Genomic DNA, 23,297 nt, shown 5'->3' with positions numbered 1-23,297 from the left:
CAGCTACAAGATTAGCAGTCTCTGAAAGTCACCATTTTTCCAAGGGCTGGAGGAGCAACAATATTACTTGAACCCAATAATCTGGGTCCCTAGTTGGAATCTGGTTCTAGGATGAGTTTGACTGGTGCTATCCTACCCAGGGTAGGGGAAGACTTGGTCTAAAATGCAGGAGAAGTGTTAAAACCTGGCTTCTCTTTTCTGCTCGTTCTCCAATCTCTTGCCTGTGTTTCTTATTGACCAAGAGGAGCTGGAAGAAGTGTGTGTTGAGGGAAGCTGCATAGCTTACAGGAGTCATCCCCCTTTGAATAGATGGGTGAGTGGGAAATGGTAGAATCTGGATCTGAGGATATCAAGCAAATCATCATTGTAGTATCCATACATCCACAGCCTTCCCCAACACTTCCTCTGACCCTCCTTTACAGTGTGGATTTAGGGAATGTGGATGCACTCACCTTATATAAATGGAAACCCCTTGGGAGGATTATGCTGAACCATTTCTCTGTCTTCCATAGTTGGCCTTTCTTGGAAAATACTAGACTGCTAATGCGGGCTCCCAAACTAGTCTCACACTTGAGACTGAAATTTGTACAGGCAGAGTCCCTGATAGGCAGCTCCTCATTCTGCAGACACTTATTTGACTTCATCAGTGGGTGGAGGAGGGACTTAGAACAGATTCACAGCTCTTCTGAGTCCTGATTCACAGGCAATGAAGCCAAGCAGATCTATGAGGAACTGAGAGGCTCATCTGAACTGTGGGTGGCTCCTGGGGATGCAGCTCCTTGTTGGGGCCCCATTTTGTTTGTCAGTTCTGTGATTACTTGTATCAGTTGGGTCAAGGAAGATGAACCACTATGAGTAATAAGGCATATAGGAATTTTCTATAGAGATTATACTTCACACATGTGCAGGAGCTGGGGAAGAGGTCATGGAAGACTGTTGTCTTGTGTGGTGGTGGGCTTGAAGTCACTGAAGGTCAGTAAGGCCAGCAGTTGGGAAGCAAGGGTTGGATGTGAAGTGGGGAGAGCCAAGGACAGGCTGGAATGTACCTGTGCACAGCCCCCATGAAGACAACGGGAACTCGTGCATGTTACTCAGTATTAAGTCCATTGGGATGCTATAACAAATACTGGGTAATTTACATACAGCAGGAATTCATTTCTTACAGCTCAGGGGTGGGACTGGGAAATGTGAGATCAAGGGATCAGCAGAGTTGATGTCTAGGGAGGGTTTGTTTTCTGCTTCATGGATGATACCTTCTAGCTGTCCTCACATACTCCCTTCAATCTCTTTTATAAGGGTAATTTTTCAAAGCCCCACCTCTTAATTCTACACAGTGGGAATTTAGTTTCAACATATAAATTTTGGGAGGACCTGAACATTCAGATCATAACACTCACCCCCTTGACAATGCAGATGACTTGTAGGAACAGTTGGCCTTCACCACGGATCTAAACAAGCTAAAGGAGGGATGTGACCTTGCAGGATCTGCAAGAACTAGGAGCCCTGCTCTGCTCTCCTACTCACGACGGAGGAGTGGGCCAGGGCAGCGATTGCAAGCCACGGAGGTGCTGGGAGCACTGTACCTCCCTCCTTCCACCTCCCAGATTGGACTCCTTTGGAGACTTTTGTCCTAGGGTTAGGACAACCCTAACCTGGAATCAGACAGAGAAGGGAATTCTGGGAATTCCAGTTACAGCTTTGCTAAGGCACAAAGCCAGCCCATGTTGCAGGAAGGCTCTGAAAACCAATGATTGAAAGAAAGATAGATGCCTGTCTTCCTTCTGAGAGAGGGAGCTATGTCTTTTGGATTGGGGGGATTGGCAGAATGAAGCTCATGGCCTTTGCTCTGGATGTCTTCTGCAGTCAGGGGAGTCCAGGAACTCTGAAGTCCTTCGAGACCTGGGAGGTGCCTACCTCATCAGAGACTGCCAAATATTTGTACCTCCAAGGGACACCTCTCTCTCAAGCTTAGGGAAGGTGGAGCTTCTTTGGGCCATCCCATCCCCTCTCTCTAAGGCACCGCTGGATAAGGGTGTCGTGAGGACTCATTAGCTAATGCTGGGGAAAGGGCTTTGAAGAGGAAGAGGTATCGTAAATACTGTCATAATTGCATACAGATGCCTGGATCCAGACTGGCAGGCACTTTGCTGACTAAGAGTAGAATTTGTTGGAACTGGTAGTGACCTTTTCTTCCCATTACATTTCTAAATATTTTGGTTGTCAGTTGTAAACAAGCCCATTCCGAAACAAAAATTGGATCTTCTATTGGTGCTTAGAAAATTGTCCCTTTTTCATGCATCATTTCCGGTTCCCTTCTTTCTCCTCTGTTAGGGATGGCCCAGTGAGGTTTACTCAGCTGCCTACTCTTTCCTAGAGGAGAGGCCAAGAGTTGACACCATCTCAACCTGTTTACCTTCACACTCATTTCTGACCAGGTGGGCAGGATGTCAAAACTTTCAGTCAATTTTGTTAGTGTGACAAACATAATAGTCAAATATTTGTATTCTTTTTTTTAAATGGCAAGAAATAATTGATCTTTTTTATTTTTATTTTTTACTATGCTTTTGGTATCATGGAAACAATGCTGCTGTTTATCCCTTTTTTTCTTGGCCCAGCAGTTTATACATTATGAATTTGAAGTTTACAAAAAGGACAACAGGTTGTAATAAACACAATAACAATAACAATGTAATACAACAGATTGTAATGCATATATAACCTCTTTCCCCACATCCTTCTCATAGGATCTTGACAGGGAGGATTTTAATTTTCTGGATTCTCCTATATTCGTTAGGATAAGATGAAAGAAAAAAAAAAAAAGAGGAATACAAATATCTCAAGTACTCAGAGAAGCCCAATAAATATACTTAATAAGGAGCTAAGCCAGAGAGAAACTGGAAAGAGAGAAAGCAGGCCGGAAGTGGGAGAGTTTGTGGACCAGAGTGTGTGGGGGTGAGGGAGGGGCACTGATAGGGGTAAGAAAGAATCTAAAAAGCATTGTACTAGTTTGCTAGGACTGTCACACACTATGCCACAGACTGGTGGTTTGAACAAGACATTTATTTTCTCCTATCTGGAGGCTGCAAGTCCAAGATCAAGGTGTGGGCAGGTGTCTCTTCCTGGCTTGCAGGTGGCTGTTTTCTGTCTGTGTGCTCACATGGCCTTTTCTTTTTGTGCATGCATCACTGGTCACTCTTTTTATTCTTGTAGGGACACCAGCCCTATTGGATTAGCATTCTACCCTAATGACCCTCATGACCTCATTTAACCTTAATTACCTCTTTAAAGGTCCCATCTTCAAATACAGTCACATGGGAGCTTAATGTTCCAATGTGTGGACTTTGGAGGAGACACAATTCAGTCCATAATGAGAGGATTTTTGCATTAAGCATATGTGTTTTCCCTTTCTCCAGCTGGTATTTTCTAAAAGTATATTTTCAATTATACTTGTTTTCTGTGGGATTGTTTTAACACAGCACTGTATGGAGCCTGGGCGGCAGGGCTCCTTGGTGTGCATGTAGATTGAGGTAACTCCTGCCCAGTTCTTAAAGAATTAGAATGTTACAAGATAGACTTGATAAGAAAATCAGAAGGAACATAATTTAATCTCTTATTTGTAAATTTAAAAAACTTTCATTATAACTTTGTTTACCATTTCTTTCTCATGTGGTGCTGAGGATCGAACCCAGTGCCTCACACATGCTAGGCATGAACTCTACCACTGAGCCACAACCCAGCACTCTCATTTGTGATTTGAAAGACCACTTGAGTTAACTCATCCCCAATGAGAAAAGTACCTCTTTGAAAAATCTAGATAGAATTTCATTGTTGGAAAAATTAATGTTTTAATTTTAATTTTTATAAGTGTAAATAATTATAGCTACATCTATTCAGTTCTGCAGATTTTTTTTTTTTTGCTATTCAGAATAGGCATTATAGCCTCAACTCTGTTCCTTTCATTTTTGATAATCACCAGAATGAAATTTGTCATTTTTTTTTTTTATTTTTTTTATTTTTATTTTTTTATTGTAAACAAATGGGATACATGTTGTTTCTCTGATTGTACATGGCGTAAAGGCATACCATTTGTGTAATCATAAATTTACATAGAGCAATGTTGTTTGATTCATTCTGTTATTTTTTTCCCTTCCCCCCACCCCTCCCACCCCTCTTTACCCTCCATACAGTAGTTCCTTCCTCCATACTTGCCCCCCTCCCTAACCCTAACTCTAACCCTTCCCTCCCCCCCATTATGTGTCAACCTCCACTTATTAGCGATATCATTCGTCCTTTGGCTTTTTGAGATTGGCTCATCCCACTCAGCATGATATTCTCCAATTTCATCCATTTGCCTGCAAATGTCATAATTTTATCATTCTTTATGGCTGAGTAATATTCCATAGTATATATATACCACAGTTTCTTTATCCACTCATCAATTGAAGGGCATCTAGGTTGGTTCCACAGTCTGGCTATTGTGAATTGAGCAGCTATGAACATTGATGTGGCTGTATTTCTGTAGTATGCAGATTTTAAGTCCTTTGGGTATAGGCCAAGGAGTGGGATAGCTGGGTCAAATGGTGGTTCCATTCCAAGTTTTCTAAGGAATCTCCACACTGCTTTCCATAGCGGCTGCACTAATTTGCAGCCCCACCAGCAGTGTATGAGTGTACCTTTCTCCCCACATCCTCGCCAACACCTGTTGTTGCTCGTATTCTTGATAATCGCCATTCTAATTGGGGTGAGATGGAACCTTAGGGTGGTTTTGATTTGCATTTCTCTTATTACTAGAGATGTTGAACATTTTTCCATATGTTTGTTGATTGCTTGTAGATCTTCTTCTGTGAAGTGTCTATTCATTTCCTTAGCCCATTTGTTGACTGGACTGTTTGAATTCTTGGAGTAGAGTTTTTTGAGTTCTTTATAGATTCTGGAGATTAGTGCTCTATCTGAAGTATGATTGGCAAAGATATTCTCCCACTCTGTAGGCTCTTTCTTCGCATTGCTGATAGTTTCCTTTGCTGAGAGAAAGCTTTTTAGTTTGAATCTATCCCAGTGGTTGATTCTAGCTTTTATTTCTTGTGCTATGGGAGTCCTGTTAAGGAAGTCTGGTCCCAGACCAACAAGATGAAGATTTGGACCTACTTTTTCTTCTATAATCTGCAGGGTCTCTGGTCTGATTCCGAGGTCCTTAATCCATTTTGAGTTTAGTTTCGTGCATGGTGAGAGATATGGGTTTAGTTTCATTCTGTTGCATATGGATTTCCAATTCTCCCAGCACCATTTGTTGAAGAGGCTATCCTTTCTCCATTGCATATTCTTGGCCCCTTTGTCTAGTATGAGAAAATTGTATTTATTTGGGTTTGTGGCCGTGTCCTCTATTCTGTACCATTGATCTACCTTTCTATTTTGGTACCAATACCATGCCGTTTTTGTTACTATTGCTTTGTAGTAGAGTTGAAGATCTGGTATTGCAATACCCCCTGTTTCACTCTTCCTGCTAAGGATTGCTTTAGCTATTCTGGGTTTCTTATTCTTCCAGATGAATTTCATAATTGCCTGCTCTATTTCTGTAAGGTACGTCATTGGGATTTTAATTGGAATTGCATTGAATTTGTATAGCACTTTAGGTAGTATGGCCATTTTGACAATATTAATTCTTCCTATCCAAGAACATGGAAGATCTTTCCATCTTCTAAGGTGTTCTTTAATTTCTTTCTTTAGTGTTGTATAGTTCTCATTGTAGAGGTCTTTCACCTCTTTTGTGAGACTGATTCCCAAGTATTTTATTTTTTTCGAGGCTATTGTGAATGGGGTAGTTTTCCTAATTTCTCTTTCTGAAGATTCATCACTTATGTATAAAAATGCGTTGGATTTATGGGCATTGATCTTGTAACCTGCTACTTTACTGAAATCACTTATGAGTTCTAAGAGTTTTCTGGTGGAATTTCCAGGTTCCTCTAAATATATAATCATGTCATCAGCGAACAGGGATAGTTTGAGTTCTTCTTTTCCAATTCGTATCCCTTTAATTTCTTTGGTTTGTCTAATTGCTCTGGCCAGAGTCTCAAGAACGATGTTGAATAGAAGTGGTGAAAGAGGGCATCCCTGCCTTGTTCCAGTTTTTAGGGGGAATGCTTTCAGTTTTTCACCATTTAGAATGATATTAGCCATGGGCTTAGCATAAATGGCCTTTACAATATTAAGGAATGTTCCCACTATCCCTATTTTTTCTAGTGTTTTGAGCATGAAGGGGTGCTGTATTTTATCAAATGCTTTTTCCGCATCTATTGAAATAATCATGTGATTCTTGACTTTAAGTCTATTAATATGGTGAATTACGTTTATTGATTTCCTGATGTTGAACCAACCTTGCATCCCTGGGATGAAACCCACTTGATCATGGTGCACTATCTTTTTAATATGTTTTTGTATGCGATTTGCTAAAATTTTGTTGAGAATTTTTGCGTCGATGTTCATTAAGGATATTGGTCTGAAATTTTCTTTCCTTGATGAGTCTCTGTCTGGTTTAGGTATCAGTGTGATATTGGCTTCATAGAATGAGTTTGGGAGGGTTCCCTCCTCTTCTATTTTATGGAATACTTTGAGAAGTATTGGAATGAGCTCTTCCTTAAAGGTTTTGTAGAACTCGGCTGAGAACCCATCTGGTCCCGGACTTTTCTTTGTTGGTAGGCTTTTGATGACTTCTTCTATTTCAGTACTTGAAATTGGTCTATTTAAATTGTTTATGTCCTCCTCATTCAGTTTAGGCAATTCATATGTCTCTAGAAACCTGTTGATGTCTTCGAAATTTTCTATTTTGTTGGAGTATAGATTTTCAAAATAGCTTCTAATTATGTTTTGTATTTCCATCCTGTCTGTAGTGATATTTCCTTGTTCATTCCGAATTTTAGTGATTTGGGTTTTCTCTCGTCTTCTCTTTGTTAGTGTGGCTAAAGGTTTATCAATTTTGTTTATTTTTTCGAAGAACCAACTATTTATTTTGTCAATTTTTTGTATTGTTTCTTTTGTTTCAATTTCATTGATTTCAGCTCTGAGTTTAACAATTTCCTGTCTTCTACTACTTTTGGTGCTGTTCTGTTCTTCTTTTTCTAAGGCTTTGAGCTGTAGTGTTAGGTTGTTTATTTGTTGAGTTTTACTTCTTTTATTAAATGCGCTCCATGAAATAAATTTCCCTCTAAGTACTGCTTTCATAGTGTCCCAGAGGTTTTGATATGATGTTTCTTTGTTCTCATTTACCTCTAAGAATTTTTTAATTTCCTTCCTAATATCTTCTGTTATCCATTCATCATATAATAGCATATTGTTTAATCTCCAGATGTTGGAATAGTTTCTGTGTTTTACTCTTTCATTTATTTCTAACTTCAATCCATTATGATCTGATAGAATACAAGGTAGTGTCTCTATCTTCTTGTATTTGCTAACATTAGCTTTGTGGCATAATATATGGTCTATTTTAGAGAAGGATCCATGTGCTGCTGAGAAGAAAGTGTATTCACTCTTGGTTGGATGGAATATTCTATAAATGTCCGTTAAGTCTAAATTATTGATTGTGTTGTTGAGATCTATGGTTTCTTTGCTCAATTTTTGTCTGGAAGATCTGTCCAGTGGTGAGAGCGGCATGTTAAAATCACCTAGTATTATTGTGTTGTGGTCTATTTGGTTTCTGAAATTGAGAAGGATTTGTTTGACATACATAGATGAGCCACTGTTTGGGGCATAGATGTTTATGATTGTTATATCTTGCTGATTTATGCTTCCCTTAAGCAGTATGAAATGACCTTCTTTATCCCTTCTGACTAACTTTGGCTTGAAGTCCACATTATCTGAAATGAGGATGGATACTCCAGCTTTTTTGCTGAGTCCATGTGCATGGTATGTTTTTCCCCATCCTTTCACCTTTAATCTATGGGTATCTTTTTCTATGAGGTGAGTCTCTTGCAGGCAACATATTGTTGGATCTTTCTTTTTAATCCAGTCTGCCAGTCTATGTCTTTTGATTGATGAATTCAGGCCATTAACGTTCAGGGTTATTATAGAGAAATGATTTGGTTTCCCGGTCATTTGGTTCATTTTTAAAATTTTGTTTATTTATTTGTTTGACACAACTTGTTTCCTCCTTTATTTGACAATTCCTTTAGGATAATTCCTCCCTTTGCTGATTTGCTTCTTTGTTTTTCATCTCTTCCTCATGGAATATTTTGTTGAGAATGTTCTGTAATGCTGGCTTTCTTTTTGTAAATTCTTTTAGCTTTTGTTTATCATGGAAGGATTTTATTTCATCGTCAAATTTGAAGGTAAGTTTTGCTGGGTATAAGATTCTTGGTTGGCATCCATTTTCTTTCAGGGCTTGAAAAATGTTGTTCCAGGCCCTTCTAGCTTTTAGGGTCTGGATTGAAAAATCTGCTGATATGCGTATTGGTTTCCCCCTGAATGTAATTTGGTTCTTTTCTCTCACAGCCTTTAAAATTCTGTCTTTATTTTGTATGTTAGGTATTTTCATTATAATGTGCCTTGGTGTGGGTCTGTTGTAATTTTGTGTATTTGGAGTCCTGTAAGCCTCTTGAACTTGATTTTCCATTTCATTCTTCAGATTTGGGAAATTTTCTGATATTATTTCATTGAATAGGTTGTTCATTCCTTTGGCTTGTTTCTCTAGGCCTTCCTCAATCCCAATAATTCTTAAATTTGGCCTTTTCATGATATCCCATAGTTCTTGTAGATTCTGTTCATGATTTCTTACCATCTTCTCTGTTTGTTCAGCTTTGTTTTCAAGGTTAAATATTTTGTCTTCAATGTCTGAGGTTCTGTCTTCCAGGTGTTCTATCCTATTGGATATGCTTTCTATGGAGTTCTTAATTTGGTTTATTGTTTCCTTCATGTCAAGGATTTCTGTTTGGTTTTTTTTCAATATCTCTAACTCTTTATTGAAATGATCTTTTGCTTCCTGTATTTGCTCTTTTAACTGTCGATTGGTTCGATCAATCAATGCTTGCATTTGCTCTTTCATCTCATCATTCAATGCTTGCATTTGCTCTTTCATCTCCTCGTTTGCTTCTCTGATCATTTTAATTATGTACATTCTGAACTCCTTTTCTGTCATTTCTTCTGCCATGCTGTCATTGGGTTTTATTGATGTAACATCTAGATTTGTTTGCAGCATTTTCTTTCCTTGTTTTCTCATGTTGTTCAGATATCAGTGGACCGCTGAGATATTGCAGATTTCCTCTGTTGATTTACAATGACCCTGAAGATTTCTATATATATCCCCTCTTAGCCTTCAGTAGGCTGAAGTCTTGGAGGAGGTTGATAATGCGGTGCTCCACAAGGAAGCTGCCTCTCTAGGAGTGGTGGCCTTCAGGTGGGGTATATTCCCTGCTAGTGGGCAGAGGTGCCTCCACTTGTTGACCAATGGTCATCCAAAGGGGACCTAGGCTGTGGGCTGAGGCAAGGCCTGTTTGGGCCTGAGCCTCTGGTTTTACCGTCCTTGTGGGAAACCTCACCCAGCAGGGAAGACTCACCCGGTGGGGAGGTCTCGCTGGTCAGTTTCCTCCTAGAGGTTCCCCTCAATTTACAGCTACTGCCTGGGCTGGGCTGCCTTCCTCTGCAAAGTTTCCAGGGGCCCGGCCCTACCTCCTGGGCCTGGGAGCCTCACCCTTCGCAGATGAATCTCCTTAGGCTGCCCCTCCTCAGAGAATTTGCCCATAGGCCTGGAACCTTCGCTCCGCCCTAAGCCTGTCTCTGTGCGGCTCTTCCACCCAGAAGCCTCCTAGATCCTGGGACCCTGTTCTGCACCTAATCGCCTGGCTGCGTGGCCCCTCCTCTGAGCAGCCACCTGTGGCCCCGAACAATCGCTCTGAGTCCCAGAGACCCGCCACAGGCCTCTTCCTCCAGACAGCCGCCCAGTATGCCGGTGCGGTCACTAGGAGTCCAAGAAACTCACTTCGTGCCTCCTCCTCCCACCAACCACCTGTAGCCCGGGGCAATCAATCACTCCGAGTCGAAGTGACCCTGCCCGTTCCTCCTCCTTCTCCAGATAACCCCCCGGGTGTTCAGGAGCAGTCCCTCTGAGTGGCTCTGAATCCACGTGACCCGCTGCACGGGTCCTCTGGGCAACCGCCCGGAGCTCTGGTGTGGTCCCTCAAGACCAAGCGTCCCACCACGCTTCTCCTCCAGGCAGCCCCCCTGTGTTCAGGAGCTGTCACTTTAAGACCAAACAACTCACCACTCGCCTTCTCCTCTGAGCAGCCGCCTGGAGCGCTAATGCAGTCACTGCGAGTCCAAAGGACCCGCCGCGCTCCTTCTCCTCCTTCTCCTACTCCTCCGGGCAGGCCCCGGGGTTCAGAAGTGGTCAGGGTCCAAACAGCTCGCCATGCAGCCCCTTCTCTGGCAACCGCCTGTAGTTCCCGTATAGTCACCCGAATCCAAGCGGCCGCTCCTCTTCCTCCTCGTCCTCAGGGCAGGCCCCGGGGTTCAGAAGCGTCGTTCTGATTCCAAACAGCTCGCCGCGCGGCTTCTCCTCTGGCAACCGCCTGCAGCTCTGGCGCAGTCTCTCCGAATCCAAGTGGCCACGCTCCTCCTCCTCCTCCTCAGGGCAGGCCCCGGTGTCCTGAGTCCGCACAGTTCTCCCCGCCACTCCTCCCCCGGGCAGCCGCCGGAGCCCCAGTGGCTGCTCCGAGTCCCAGCGCTGTGCCGAGGGGCCTCCTCTACGGCGCTCCAGCGGGGGGAGGGGCGTCTCGCCGGCAGTTCTACTTCACAAAGTTTCCTGCGTTCCGGGACCCCCGTCCCATCCGGGATGCCCCCCCAGGGGGTGAGAGTCACCTGGCTACTTTGAGTTGGTCCCAAGCGTCTCAATATCTCCTCTCTTGAATCCTGAGTTCTGGAGCAACACGTAATGCAGCCACCCTCTAGGCCGCCATCTTGAAAACCCCCTGAAATTTGTCATTTAGCTACTATTTGGAAGCATCAATAGCTGTTTGAAAATAAGCAAACCAGACTCAGGATGGAAAAAAAAAAAGAAAGAAAGAAGCAAGCCCATCATCCAATGCCATGGTGTGCGTCTCATTACTGCTGGAGCTGCTGCAGAGTCACATAATGGCCCCTTATCCAGTCTTGGTGCAGGACTGTGAAGTCTGGAGCACGTTTTGCTGGGGCTGCAGACACACACGCTCAGGGGGCCCGTCAGGATGCAGTTCTAAAGTATTGGTGGCCTCACATCTTCAGTGAGACTGAGAACACAGAGAAGTCCACACACTGTTTTCTGTGGAGAGGAAGAGTGCATCTGTAGCCACTGGGCACATCTGAGACCCTGTGCCATCTTGAGGTGGTTATTTGCAGCGTCTAACATCAAATGATCTTGCTGAGGAATGGCTGAGAGCAAATACATTAGAGTGGGAGAGAGGATCTTATGCTGGAAATAATGGAAGAAGATTGGATCACTTATTTATTTATCTAGGGCAATTTCTAGGCCCAGTTAACTCAATGCAGCAACAAGTTTCATCTGGTGCCTACTCACACAGAATGGCAGTAAGATGTAAATTCATTTTTACAAAATACTGTGGTCTGCCTATATTTCCCTGGTGTAGGCCTAGTTGTTTTTAAGTCATTATTATTTATAATCCATGCATACAGGGAAGACAACTATTGTTTATGGGTGGAATGATTTAAATCTGGGCCTTTAAAGCCATGCGTGATTTATTTGCACAAGGAAATCATGTTTTCTTTGGAGCATTTCAATGGAGGCATAATTACAGTGTTGCAAATACAGTGCTCTATTTAAGGGTCTGTCAGCATTTCCATAATAAACCTCTATTTTCAGGAGCCTTGAACATTGCCAGAGAGAGAGAGACACAGAGAGACACAGAGAAAGAAATCCTTCTAAAATATAAGCTTGGTGGATCCCTCCGGGGACTTTATTTTTAATCCAAATCTGTGTGTGTGTTTGCAGCCACACATTCTTCTTTGTTGGTGTGGCGGTGCCAGCAATGTGCCAGGCATCTCTGGACCCTGCCCAGCAGGACTTCGGCTGGCAAGAAGGGTCTTAACGGGAAGCAGCAGCGCGCTGGGTGGCTGGCCTGCTCCCTTTCCAGACCCCAGCTGATTGCCAAGTTGCATCTCAGCTTTAAGAAAAGAAAAAAAAAAAATTTGCCCTTGCTTTTTCTCCACCCCCTCCCCTGTTCATTTAGGCATATGCTGACTTGGACCTTGAAGAATAATATTAATAGCAACATTAAGCATGATTTGAGTGCCCGGTATGTGCCTGGCACTTTACAAATATTTAATTTTTTAAACTTTATAACAATCCTCAAAGTAGAAATTGTTATGCCTGTTTTTTCATAAGATGAAAACAGGCCGAGAGGAGGTAACTTCCGTGGCAAAGAATGGAAGAGCTGGGTTCAGGATGGCTAAGGCCGTGACTGAGAGCCCTGTGCCTCCCGGGAAGCAGCTTTCAAATTGAAGTAACCCCTTTAGAGGGAGTGAGCTTCGGAGAGGCAGGTGGACTCGGAGGACACACATACTAGAGATGGCTGGAGGGAACTGACCAATCAGGGGAAAAAGACTTGAGGGACATTCAACAACTCCCGGAGAACGGGTCCACAGGCAAGCACGACTCCGGTTGAGCCTGGATTAAAAAATAGCTGATAATTTTTGGAATCTACTAGGTGGCAAGCCTGCACTTTCCATGGGTTATCTCATTTATTTCCCAATTTTACCAAAGCAGAGAGCAAGTTTTTATAGATTGGATGAAATGTCCAGGGTTATATAACCAGGAAGTGGCAGAGTTCCCAGGTCTGGAATCATGCTTCTTGATCATTATGCTTTATGGCCTCCAGGGAGCCAGCCTCCCTCCTTTTGGGAGGTAGAGTGTGAATGGAGACAGGAAGTTGAAACTCAGGAGCCTCTTGCTTTATGTGGGAGATCCTGCTTTGGAATTTCTGATGGACCCTTTCCAGGAGTTTGTGTGCTGGTATTTAACAGAAGGGGAAAGGTAATATACACCCTCTGGCATAGGAGGACGAGGGACAGCAGTGGAGGGAAGAGGCCACCCTCTGCACCGTGTTCACAGCCAACCCCTGGGAAACTGTTTTGTAAGCTCCGGCTCCCTTGTGGGTGGTGTGATTTAATTCTTTTTCCTTCTCTTTTCTGGGACAGCTTTTGGGTTGCTAGTTCCAGCTGAGACTAGAAGTAGTAACAGCTCAGGGAGCAACTCATTTGCTGAAGAAGGATTTTCATTAAGAAAAATTTCTTCCTTCTTCCTGAAACAAAATCAGGTAACCGATTGGGGATCATTGCTCGCGGAGGGATCTCCTGCTCTCAGAGCTTTGGCGGAGGCTTGTAGTTCAGAGGCAGGGATTGGATTGCCCTTTAAAAAACAATGCATTTATCTTATGGGAAATGACTCTGGGAGGCTGCAAATTCTGTTCAGCCAATATTTGTATTTATTGAGGTTTCTCTAGAGGGTCTATATTGGGCATTATTCTCTACAAGGCAAGATGGCTTGACTGGCATGGAAAATCTGACTCAAACGAGTGTTGGAGTGAAAACGCTGGAGAGGTCATTCCATGTTGCCAGAGTTTAAATACTAATCTGAGAGATCCTCGTATTAATCCTTCGTGGGGTAGGAAGCAAAGTGACAAATGTCTGTTCAAAACAAGTGCTATTCCTTCACTCACTCAACCAATATTTATTGAGCTTATGCTATATGCTGGGCACTGAGCCAGGACTGGAGGTTTATGGCAAACCAGACAGAAGTGATTGCTACCCTTGTGGAGCTTAAAACCTAATTGGGGCTAGAGTCATTAAAGAGATAGTCACACAGGAAACTTGATTATAATGACAGTGAATTCTTTAGAGGAAAAATAAAAGGTCCTAAGAGAACAGGAGAGCCTAGATAGGTTACAATTCATCCAGCTGCAAGTTCTAGAAAACTAAATCAACAGTGCTTTACATAAATAGACACACACCCCCTGCAATAGCAAGAAGTTCTAAAGCAGGCATTTAGCGGGCATTGGCTCAGCAATATCACCAAGTAGTCAGGCCCTTTCTGTGCCTCCTCCCTGCCACAGGCTGGGCACAGATGACAGAGACTGCCATCTTCAACATATTCACTTTGCTCCCTTAGGCTCCTAGCCTCATGATCACAGAATGGCTGCTGCAGCTCCACTTTCAAAGACAGGAAACACAAGGAAGGGGTGGGGGGCATATGCCAAGAACTCTTTTCTCTAACACAAGTATATTTCACCAGCAGCAAAATTTCTTTCCAAGAAATCTTTAAGCAGACTTTCTGTTACTTTTCATTAGACAGACTGGGTTTTTAAATGAAGACTACAGAAAACCCAATTGTATATTCATGATGATAAATAACATTTGTGAAATGCCTTGTAAACCACATTCATATGTATGAAGTCTTTTGCTTCTTATATCAGTCTTGTGAGAAAGAGCAATTTCTCAGATGAAGACATTGAGACTCAGCTGAGGGACTTGCCCAAGAACACATGATCTGTCCTCCTTTAGCTCCAGGTGCTTGGTCTGCTAGGTGTCTGCTGGGTTTAGGAAGGTCCTGAGCCCTGAATACAGTGTATCCCAAAAGGTTTTGCACAAAGATGAGTGTTTGCTCTCAGAGGGGTTTCTTGGGGACACAACATTTAGATAGCCTCTCTGACGTTCTCATGGCTATCCATGGGGTTCAAAGTCATACAGTAGGAAGGCAGTCAGCCCTTCATCCAGGAGAAGAGCCAGGACCTCACGGTGGTGCCTTTACTTGCCATGATATGAAAACAGGTGTAGAAAATAGCCTCTGCTGATGGAGCTTTGACTGCATTTCCAGAGAGCTCCAGAAATGTTGACTTTACATGTTTTTGAGTAACCCTCCCCAGCTCCTGGCACCCAACCCAGGCAAAGGGCTTTAAAATCTAGGATAAATGAATGAATATTAACACCACAGTTTCTCATGACATTTTAAAGTCACCCAGAAAAAGCAGTCTACCATTACCTGTGATATCCCGGCTCCGGCGACCCCCACATCCCAACTCCCAGTGTGCAGGGTGTCTGTCACAGCAGGGGTGATATCCTTGGACTTTCAGCTTATTCTGCCCTCCCTAACTCTTCCCCTGCCTCTTGGATTTGGGCCCTGAGGTTGCCTGTTGCTGGCCTGGTTGAAGGCAAAGACAGACCTGCTGGCTTGGGACTGTCCCATGAAAATTAGGATGGCCAAGGAACCCAGGGACGCACCAGCTCGGAGCTCTGCATCCTTGAGTTAATGCCAGTGGAAACAAAAGCCCTGTACCCTGTGCTGGAGAAAGTGTAAAGTCGACACCATTTACCAGATGTTCTGATGTTTTCTGGGCTTTATGAGGCCTTCTGTTAAGTAACGCTTATTTTAAAAGAGTAAAGCTTGCCTGCTCTGAGTGGAAAGTTTTTTTTTTTTTTTTTTTTTTTTAAATCTTTTGGGTGAACTCTGCAGCACCTGTTTGCACAGCAGAGATCTGGCTCGCAGGGGTACTTCTGGAGAGTGACACGCAGGGAGAGCTATGTGGCAGGCAACCTGGTCCTGATTTTAAAAGGCCAGAGACCAGAGGCCCAGGCTCATGGATGCAGAAAAACACACACAGTCAGGCAGCCAGATGTGCACCCTCTCTTGAATGCAGTGAATATACTCCTGTAACATTGGGTACAAATCACTTATTTCTGTAGCCCCGAATAGGATTATTTCTTCCTTACGCAAAGAATTGTTTTATAAGCAAAAAAAAAAAAAAAAAAAAAGCAAGCCATCTAACTCATTTTCAGTATACATCTGAATATTTTAAAGCAGATTTAATGAAAGCAAGACCTTTTTTTATCACATGCTGTAGAGAGTAGCTTGTTATGAAGAGGGCATTTATTGTATTTGGAGTCTGGAAGATGTCATTTGAGACACTGAACAAGTGTCATGCATTGGCAGGCATGAAAAGTTCAATGCAAAACATGGTCAACCCATTGAGGTGAAGGGCAGGAAAATCAAGATCTAACATAATTAGACAGGAGGCAGCTGCTCTATGGGAATAGAGTGGAGCTGTGTTCAGTAGGGTTGAGGAGAGGTTTGTGTGTGGAGAGTGGAGCCATCAAGGAGACTGTGAGTGACCTGGTTTGGTACCATTCTGTCCAAACCACTGCCATACATAAAGAACCAACAGAGAATACCAAGAGATAAAGAATCACCTAAAGTGGTGGTAGAGGATGTCAGAATCCACATTGACCCCTCCCCTACCCCTTATGTGACTTAGTTTTGAGAGGAGACAGAGGAGGACACCTTAAGGCAATTCTGTTTGTTCCACAAGTGTATTTTGGACAGAACTCAATTATGGCTCAGCACCAAGTCCAATGATCTTTAAAATGACAGCTGCACATCAGTGTCTATGGTTAGAGGTCGTCTGACTCCTAGAGACTCCCTCCTTGCATATGTGGATCTCCATCTCTGTCTTCCCTGGAGGCCACTGTAAAAACCTCTGCCTTCGATGGAGCAGGGCTTAGCATGGAAGGAGGCCCCCCCCAGCTAACATTGGCTACCTGGACTGGGAGTGTGGAAGCAGGGAGGTGGTGCATACGAAATAAGATATCATACAAGAGAAAAGGGCGGGTACTGAGAGTACCCATGATGTGTCAGTAGTACTGACTGTGCATGTGTTCATACATTCAGATATAAAGAGATGGATGAAAGAATGGTTTCCAAAATGTTAATGGTGACTAATAGGCTAGTGGGTTTCAAGTAAATTTTACTCTTTTTTTTGTTATATTTTTGCTAGGGTTTGACTTTTTTGCAGTGTTTATTATTTTAAAATCAGGAAACAATACAAAAATAAAAGTATCAACAATAGTACAAAGATGACTCCTGTATTTCAGAGCTCGGGTGACCCTCTCCTGAAGCCCTGGGTGTACAGTGGAAATGCAGCCTCCAGGAGAGGTTGGAAGGTGAAGGGCGCAGATGGTTGACCCCGCAGTTGGGGCCATGACAACTCTCTGGAAAACCAATTGCTGGTGATTAGGTGCTGCCCCAGCAGAACATCAGCATCATCCTGTGGGAGCTGAGTTTGCAGTGCTCCTCCTGGTCTGAAGGAATACTTAGGAAACTGAATTACTTTGGAAACTGAATCTAACGGATGATCACTGCAAACGAACCCCTTGTTAACTAGAGCTAGGTTTGTTAACTTGCTGTAGCAAGGAAGGACATACCTCAGAAACCAGGGGCATCTCCGGAGGTTGGAATGGGGAGGGGACTTCTGTAAGGCTGTGATTGTGAGGAGGGACTGGGGGAAACATAGACCTACTCCACATTGCATGTCAGCATGAAGAAGGGGCTGTTTAGTAATCGGTATCTCTGAGGCAGGAGGGAAGAAGCAAAACTGGGGGAATCATTGGCACACAATCACTAAAATGAGGGGTTGTGAGTCATTTTGCAGCATGGTGTGGTCTTGGGAGAAGCATTGACTTTTGCTATCCTTGCCTTGGGTCTTCTCAGGTCTTTTAGAGATGTCTCCATCTGAAGATCAGCAGGGCTCATTTTCTCCTACACCCTGAGGCCCAGCTCTAGCTTTTACTCCTGGAGGGGGCACTTTTGTGGTGTGGGTGTGGCGGGGGTGCTGAAGGAGCCTGCTCTGCCCATGAGCCTGACTCAGGAGGAGGAGGATGCCATGCGTGGTGCTTTCCCTGCTGTCCCGGATTGCTTCCTTCCTGGTGTTGTCCAGGCTTTAGAAGTTTGTGGGCTTGCGGAGGAAATTGCTCATCAAGTTCACGGGTCAGTCAGGTCCGGAACTCACTAACAGGGAGGCTCTTGGAGACAGGTACTTAGCAAGCCAACTGAAGATTCCTGCAGGTCTCTAGGAAGGTGTTTGAGGCTTTTCTTATAGATTCTGAGTAACTGGGTGGTAGAGCGTTAGGTCCAGCCTCAGGAATCCTGCCTGCCTTCCTCTGATTCATTTTGTTGGAGGCGCCTGTTTTCTCGTCTATGAAGAGAGGAAAAACGTACCAAATTCTCTAAGTAAAACCAGGATGGCTTCAGGTGGAACCCAAATCACACAAATACTTCTACCTAAAGAAGATGGTATAGCTGGAAAGTGTGAATGTCTTCACATGGGGCCAGCTCTTATTTGGTGGCCAGGGACAGACTGCTGCTGATGTCTCTCTCTGATATCCTTAAGGCCGCCTCCCTTTTCTTCCCTTCCCTTGCTTACTACTCACACCTCTGAGGCAGAAACCTATGAACCCTGGCATCCTCCCCTGTCTCCTACTTGCCTTCTTCCCCTCTTGCTCCTGTGCATCCCTGTCTGAACTTGACCTGGCCTCAGTCTAGGTCAAGGCAGAAAGGCTCAGGATGGAAGATCTCTGTGCCTCGGCCTCCTGACTCAGGCCATGAAGCTACCTCTGTGGCAGCCCACAGTGGCAGGTGTGGCCTCTGCCTTGCTGTCTGGCCTGGACCCATTTGTCTGTGGAGGGTCAAAACTGGCTCCGTAGACTGCTCATGGGACTTGGCTGTCACCCATGGGCAATTCGTCCTGACCGCGTCTGAGTCTGTGTGTATGGAAAACAACAGAGACCGCGTCAACAGCAAAAGCAACAGGCACACACGCCACTTTGAGACCTTCGCTCCCCTCACAGATGGTGTAGGCAGACAGGAAGGAGGACATATTTTCCTGTGATATTAGAATAAGAGGAGCAGTGGTTGTTTTGGGCCGGGCTCCAGCAAACACTTGGAGAGCGCCTCAGAGCTGCAGATGAAGCCCCAGGTTGATATTATTGGGTGATTTCAGCACTGCCAAATATGTGTAGTGTAAAGAAATCATAAAATGTGCTGGTGGTCTGGGAGCTAGATGGGATACACTCTGCACATATTCGAGACAACTTTGTGATTTGGTGACAGGCCTGTTTGATCCCTTCACCTAGAAATAAGGATTTGCCAAAGAAATAAATGAAATGTAGATTGCTCTGAATTCATTTCCCCTTCTGGTTCCTTTCTCCCTTACCTGGAGAGACCAGGATTTTATTTTTTTCCACCTCCAGGCACGATTTGTGCTTACTTATCAGAGTCCAGATTTTTCTCTACTGCACTGGAAGCCTGAACTAGCTTCCTCTCCACACCCCTGCTCTGGAATAACATGGCTCCCTGTTAACGATTTTCTTCGCCATTTGTATTGTCTGTGGCGTGTGCAGCACAAGACTGATCAGTTTGCTTTAATTAAGCTACAAAAGAGAGCCCCAGCCTCCATCTTATCTCCAGTTTGCTCCTTAACTCCCTTTCCCTGGCCCTGCTGTAGGTGGGAAAAGCAGCCTGTGGTCTGGGATGGAGCCTCTGGTCAGGGCCAGCCCCTTGAGAACGCCCACCAACTGTGCTTCCTCATTCCTCCTTTGCACCCTCTCTGATTTCCTTAGGGAGCTAATTGCCAAAGAACTTTTTAATGCCCCCGCCCTGGGTGATTCTCACTGCTGCAGAGTCAGAAGGAAGAGGAGCACTAGCAGGAGACAGGGTGGTGGAGACAGGGAGCAAGAGCAGGAGGGGCCCTGGGGAGCCCTGCTATGCTAAATAAGGCCTGGTGAGGCAGGGCCCATGCTTTAGTAGACTGTCCTTCTAAAACTAACATGGGGGCCTGCAGGGGCAGCTTTTTGTCCCAAGTGCTTCCTGGATGGAATTTTTTTTTTTTTTTTTTAAACTTCCAGCCACCAGCTTCTGTGCTGCTCGGAAGGAACATTTGCGACCGTGCATTCTTTATGTGGTCTTCCACTAATAAACAGGAACCCACCTTTCTAGACCAATGGGAAGCACTGTTTTTTTTTTTTTTTTTTTTCTGTTTGCTGCTCCTGTGTGTAGGGTCCATGAATGGGGGCTTTGAGAACTTGCCCTTTCGTGGCCAGATATCAAAGTGCTGCTCACACACACGGATGGACCGCCTTGAGGTGCGGCTGGAGCCGCCACCCATGTGGCCGCCCACCGCACTGCCATGCTGGCCACCACGGGCGGCAGGGCCAGACTGCTGATGACCCAGTTTCTTCCCTGGGATGAATGCCGACCCCCCAGGAGGAAGGCACAGACCACCAGCAGCCATTCTCCACCGAGTCCTAAAATAACCAGACTTTTATTTACTTGTATGTGCTCCTTTCTGTGGCATTCCTTGGCCATTTAGACCCCTCTTTTTGGGAAGAGAAAGTTCATTTTTAAGGGTTTCCTGGCCTAATGTTCTTACCTTTCTCTTTTTCCTTCCTTCCTCCTCCTTCCCTGCTTCTACCCATCTGTGCTGTCCCTGGATAAAGTGTCCCCCACTTTACAGGTTGTGCTTCTGGAATCTTCCTCCTCTGTGTGTGGCCTCAAGGGCTCAGCATTTTGGCTGGGACATTAGAGAAGGGAAGTTGGCAGTATCAAGCTGGGGAGTAGGATTGCAATGGGTCCTTCCATGAGACAGAGGGGGGGGGAAGGGATGGGACACATCTCGGGACCCCAAATTCTGGGACTTGGCTGACGAGGGTGCTGTGAGTCATAGTCAGGGAGGCGAAGGAGCAGTGGGCACCTATCCTGAGCTCTTGGCCACTTGGAGGGCTCTTCTGCCTGGGGGAAAGACATCTAGTCCTAGGCCTCTGTATGAATCACGCTGGTCACAGTGCTGGGAACCAGACTCAGAGAATCTGTAGCGGAAGCGCATGCCATGGCAGTTGGAGTGGTGAGGAAGCCAGCCTGTTCTCTCCTCCTCAGTCTTCTTCCCCACTGGCTCACTTCCCTCTCACTCTGTGTGAATGGCATGTGGAAGGAAGATGGAGGTGTGGTCACCTTGATTAAGTCTCGAAAGGTCCAAAGTAGTGCTTGCTCTGCCACTTCTTGGAGAGCTTCTCTGGAAGGGGCTTGCAGAGGTGAGGAGAGAGTAATAGTCAGGGCTGGGCAAATGGGAAGGGGAGGGTGGACCTGTCTTTTCTAAGATGAATAGTTTGTCTCAGGTAAGGCAGCTCAGGGAACGCTTGCTGTGAAATTCTGTCATTGGAATCTAACAAGCTGAGAACTTTGGTCTCCTGTCCATTCGTGTGTTGGCAGAGTCTTCAAGGGGAAGAGATGCTGAGCAGGAGGAAGGAAAGCTTTGGGACGGAGGAATGAGGAGTACTGGGCTCTCACATATTCCCACCCACCAACATGAATCTCAGAGGCCCCTACCAAACAGGCCTGGAGGGAGCTATTATGTGCACATTGAAGATGAGTAGACTGAGGTCCAGGCTGGAAAGTGACTTACGTGGCACAGAGGCTTGGGGGCTCCCAAGCCGTGCTTACCTGTGTGCTGCTGGGGTACTCACGCCAAGGCACCAGAAGAGGAAAGAACATGTTTGTCTGCAGTGCTGGTTGCTCAGGGACTCTCACTGCCTGATTCTGACATGCTCCCCATCCCTCTTGGTAGGGGCAGTGTCACTGGGAAATAAGAAGGAAATGGTCGGAACAAGTGTTCAGTCAACAACAATGCTGCTCTGAACAGCAACGGGCATGTAAAGAACGTGCTCTTTCAAAGCTTCCACACTAATGGTGCCCTATGGGAATTCCCCTGGCCCTGTCCTTGGCTTGGCCTCCGTAGTACCTCCTACCCACCTTGGTCCCGTGCTCTGCAGCATTGCCAACATTCCCAGACAGATCTGGGAATTCCCAGAAAGAAGATCCCTCCCTTTCCCCTGATTTGAAGGAAACAAAATTGGCCAAGGGCATGTGTCCTGGTCATGGGGCTGTCTGGAGGGTTCCAGACCAGGGCATGGTCCTAGGTCCCTGTCCCATGGACCACCATGCCTAGCTCCCAGGGATTCAGGAGGTGAGAGTCAATTAATGAGGGGCTTGAAAGAAGTGAGGCAGGTCCAAGGAAGTGGGAGCAGGAGGGCAAGGCTGAAATTAAGATAGTCGTAGGCCACAGTGCCGGAACCGTGGTTCTCCAGGCGTTGCGAGGAGTCTGTTGTACTGGTGCAGGTACTGCTGGTGACAAACACCTGTGGGGCGTGGCTTTTTATAAGGAGCCTTATGAGGGACAGAGTAACTTTGGTAACTCTTTACTATTTCCATGGCTGAAATGTACCCCAGAGTAAAGGCTTGAGGTAGACCCTTACTTGCCAAAGGGAGAGTCTAAAGTTCTGGAAGAAGAACTTCTGCTCTTCTCGCTTGAAGAAAGGCAGAGGGTCTGGTATTTATTAAGTGACAGCCTCTCCAGGGTCCTGTGCTAGGCACTGTGCAGATTGAGGAGCTGGCAGCTACTGCAGCAGGGCCAAGGGAATACTTGCCTCTCAAACTATTTCTCGAAAATGGAGGACTTGATAGATTGCAAAAACTTGGAAATCTATCTCTCTCTTGCACATTTACCACCCCCCCCCCCCAATCACGTTAAGGTCCTGAGAATTCCTATAGTTAAGGAAACAGCTTTGTTCAGTTCAGAATGTGACAGCATGAGTCGATGGTGGAACTGAATTTTCATGGAGCTCCAGTTAATATCTCCTAGGAAACCCTCTTTTCAAAGTGGAAAACAGGGCTGGGGAGATAGATCAGCTGGTAGAGTGCTTGCCTTGCAAGCACAAGGCCCTGAGTTTGATCCCCAGTACTGCCAAAAAAAAAAAAAAAGTGGAAAACAGGTACGAAAGAGAGAAGTGGGTTTCTTCCCCAGGCATGAGGCATTGGGGTAGGAGATTTTATAGACAGAAGCAAGCAAGACTTACATCAAATGTTTTCGGATCTGGTTTTCATTTCTGCAGGGATGCATGAAACGCTATTACAGGGATGGGGACTGCTGTGCAGCTATTTAAGGCTCAGTCCCTGCTCTCGTGGAGGAGGACACACACACACACACACACACACACCAAGGTAACTAACCAGCCTTGAGAAGAGAGAAGACTGCTGGGAGGGAGGAAAGGAGGACTGGTGGAAGGTGGGAATGTGGACCAGCAGGAGAGGAGACAAAAAGAGGAAAAAGGTGGGGGAGGGGGAGGGACAGGTGAAGGACAAGAAAGAAGAGATGAGGCAAAGAGGGGCCCCAGGTGCAGGAGGAAGGTCTCCTGGCTCTGTCTTGTCCCCAGGCTCAGACCCGCTTCATCTCTCCATCTTTTGCTTCTTCTAGTCTCAGGAGCAGAGCGTTGAGCCTGGCGGGATTCTCAGGGAGGGTGGTGTGGGTGGCAGCAGCTGTTTGGTGCCTGGTGTGATGCCAGCCAGTGAAGGACCAGATGCTTCCTCCTCTGGGGACATTTCCTCCCCTGCAGTGATGCCAGGGAGGTCTGGGGTCAGGGAAGGGCTGCCCTAATCTGTTCAG

General features: G+C 45.2%; 1 protein-coding gene across 1 annotated transcript in view; it reads left to right on the top strand.

The window, feature by feature from the left end:
• LOC306665756 (uncharacterized protein) overlaps positions 1-23,297 on the top strand; it is a gene marked incomplete at its 5' end in the record, with an annotated part of 60,409 nt that overhangs the window by 20,798 nt on the left and 16,314 nt on the right. The window contains one exon of the mRNA XM_079147381.1: positions 13,243-13,292. Within this exon, the coding sequence (XP_079003507.1) occupies positions 13,243-13,292 (50 nt within the window). The remainder of the gene's footprint in view (positions 1-13,242; positions 13,293-23,297) is intronic.

The sequence above is a fragment of the Sciurus vulgaris genome, assembly GCF_902686455.1.
Source record: "Sciurus vulgaris genome assembly, chromosome: 7".
Lineage (NCBI taxonomy): Eukaryota > Metazoa > Chordata > Mammalia > Rodentia > Sciuridae > Sciurus > Sciurus vulgaris.
This window is presented reverse-complemented; position numbering and strand designations above follow the sequence as displayed.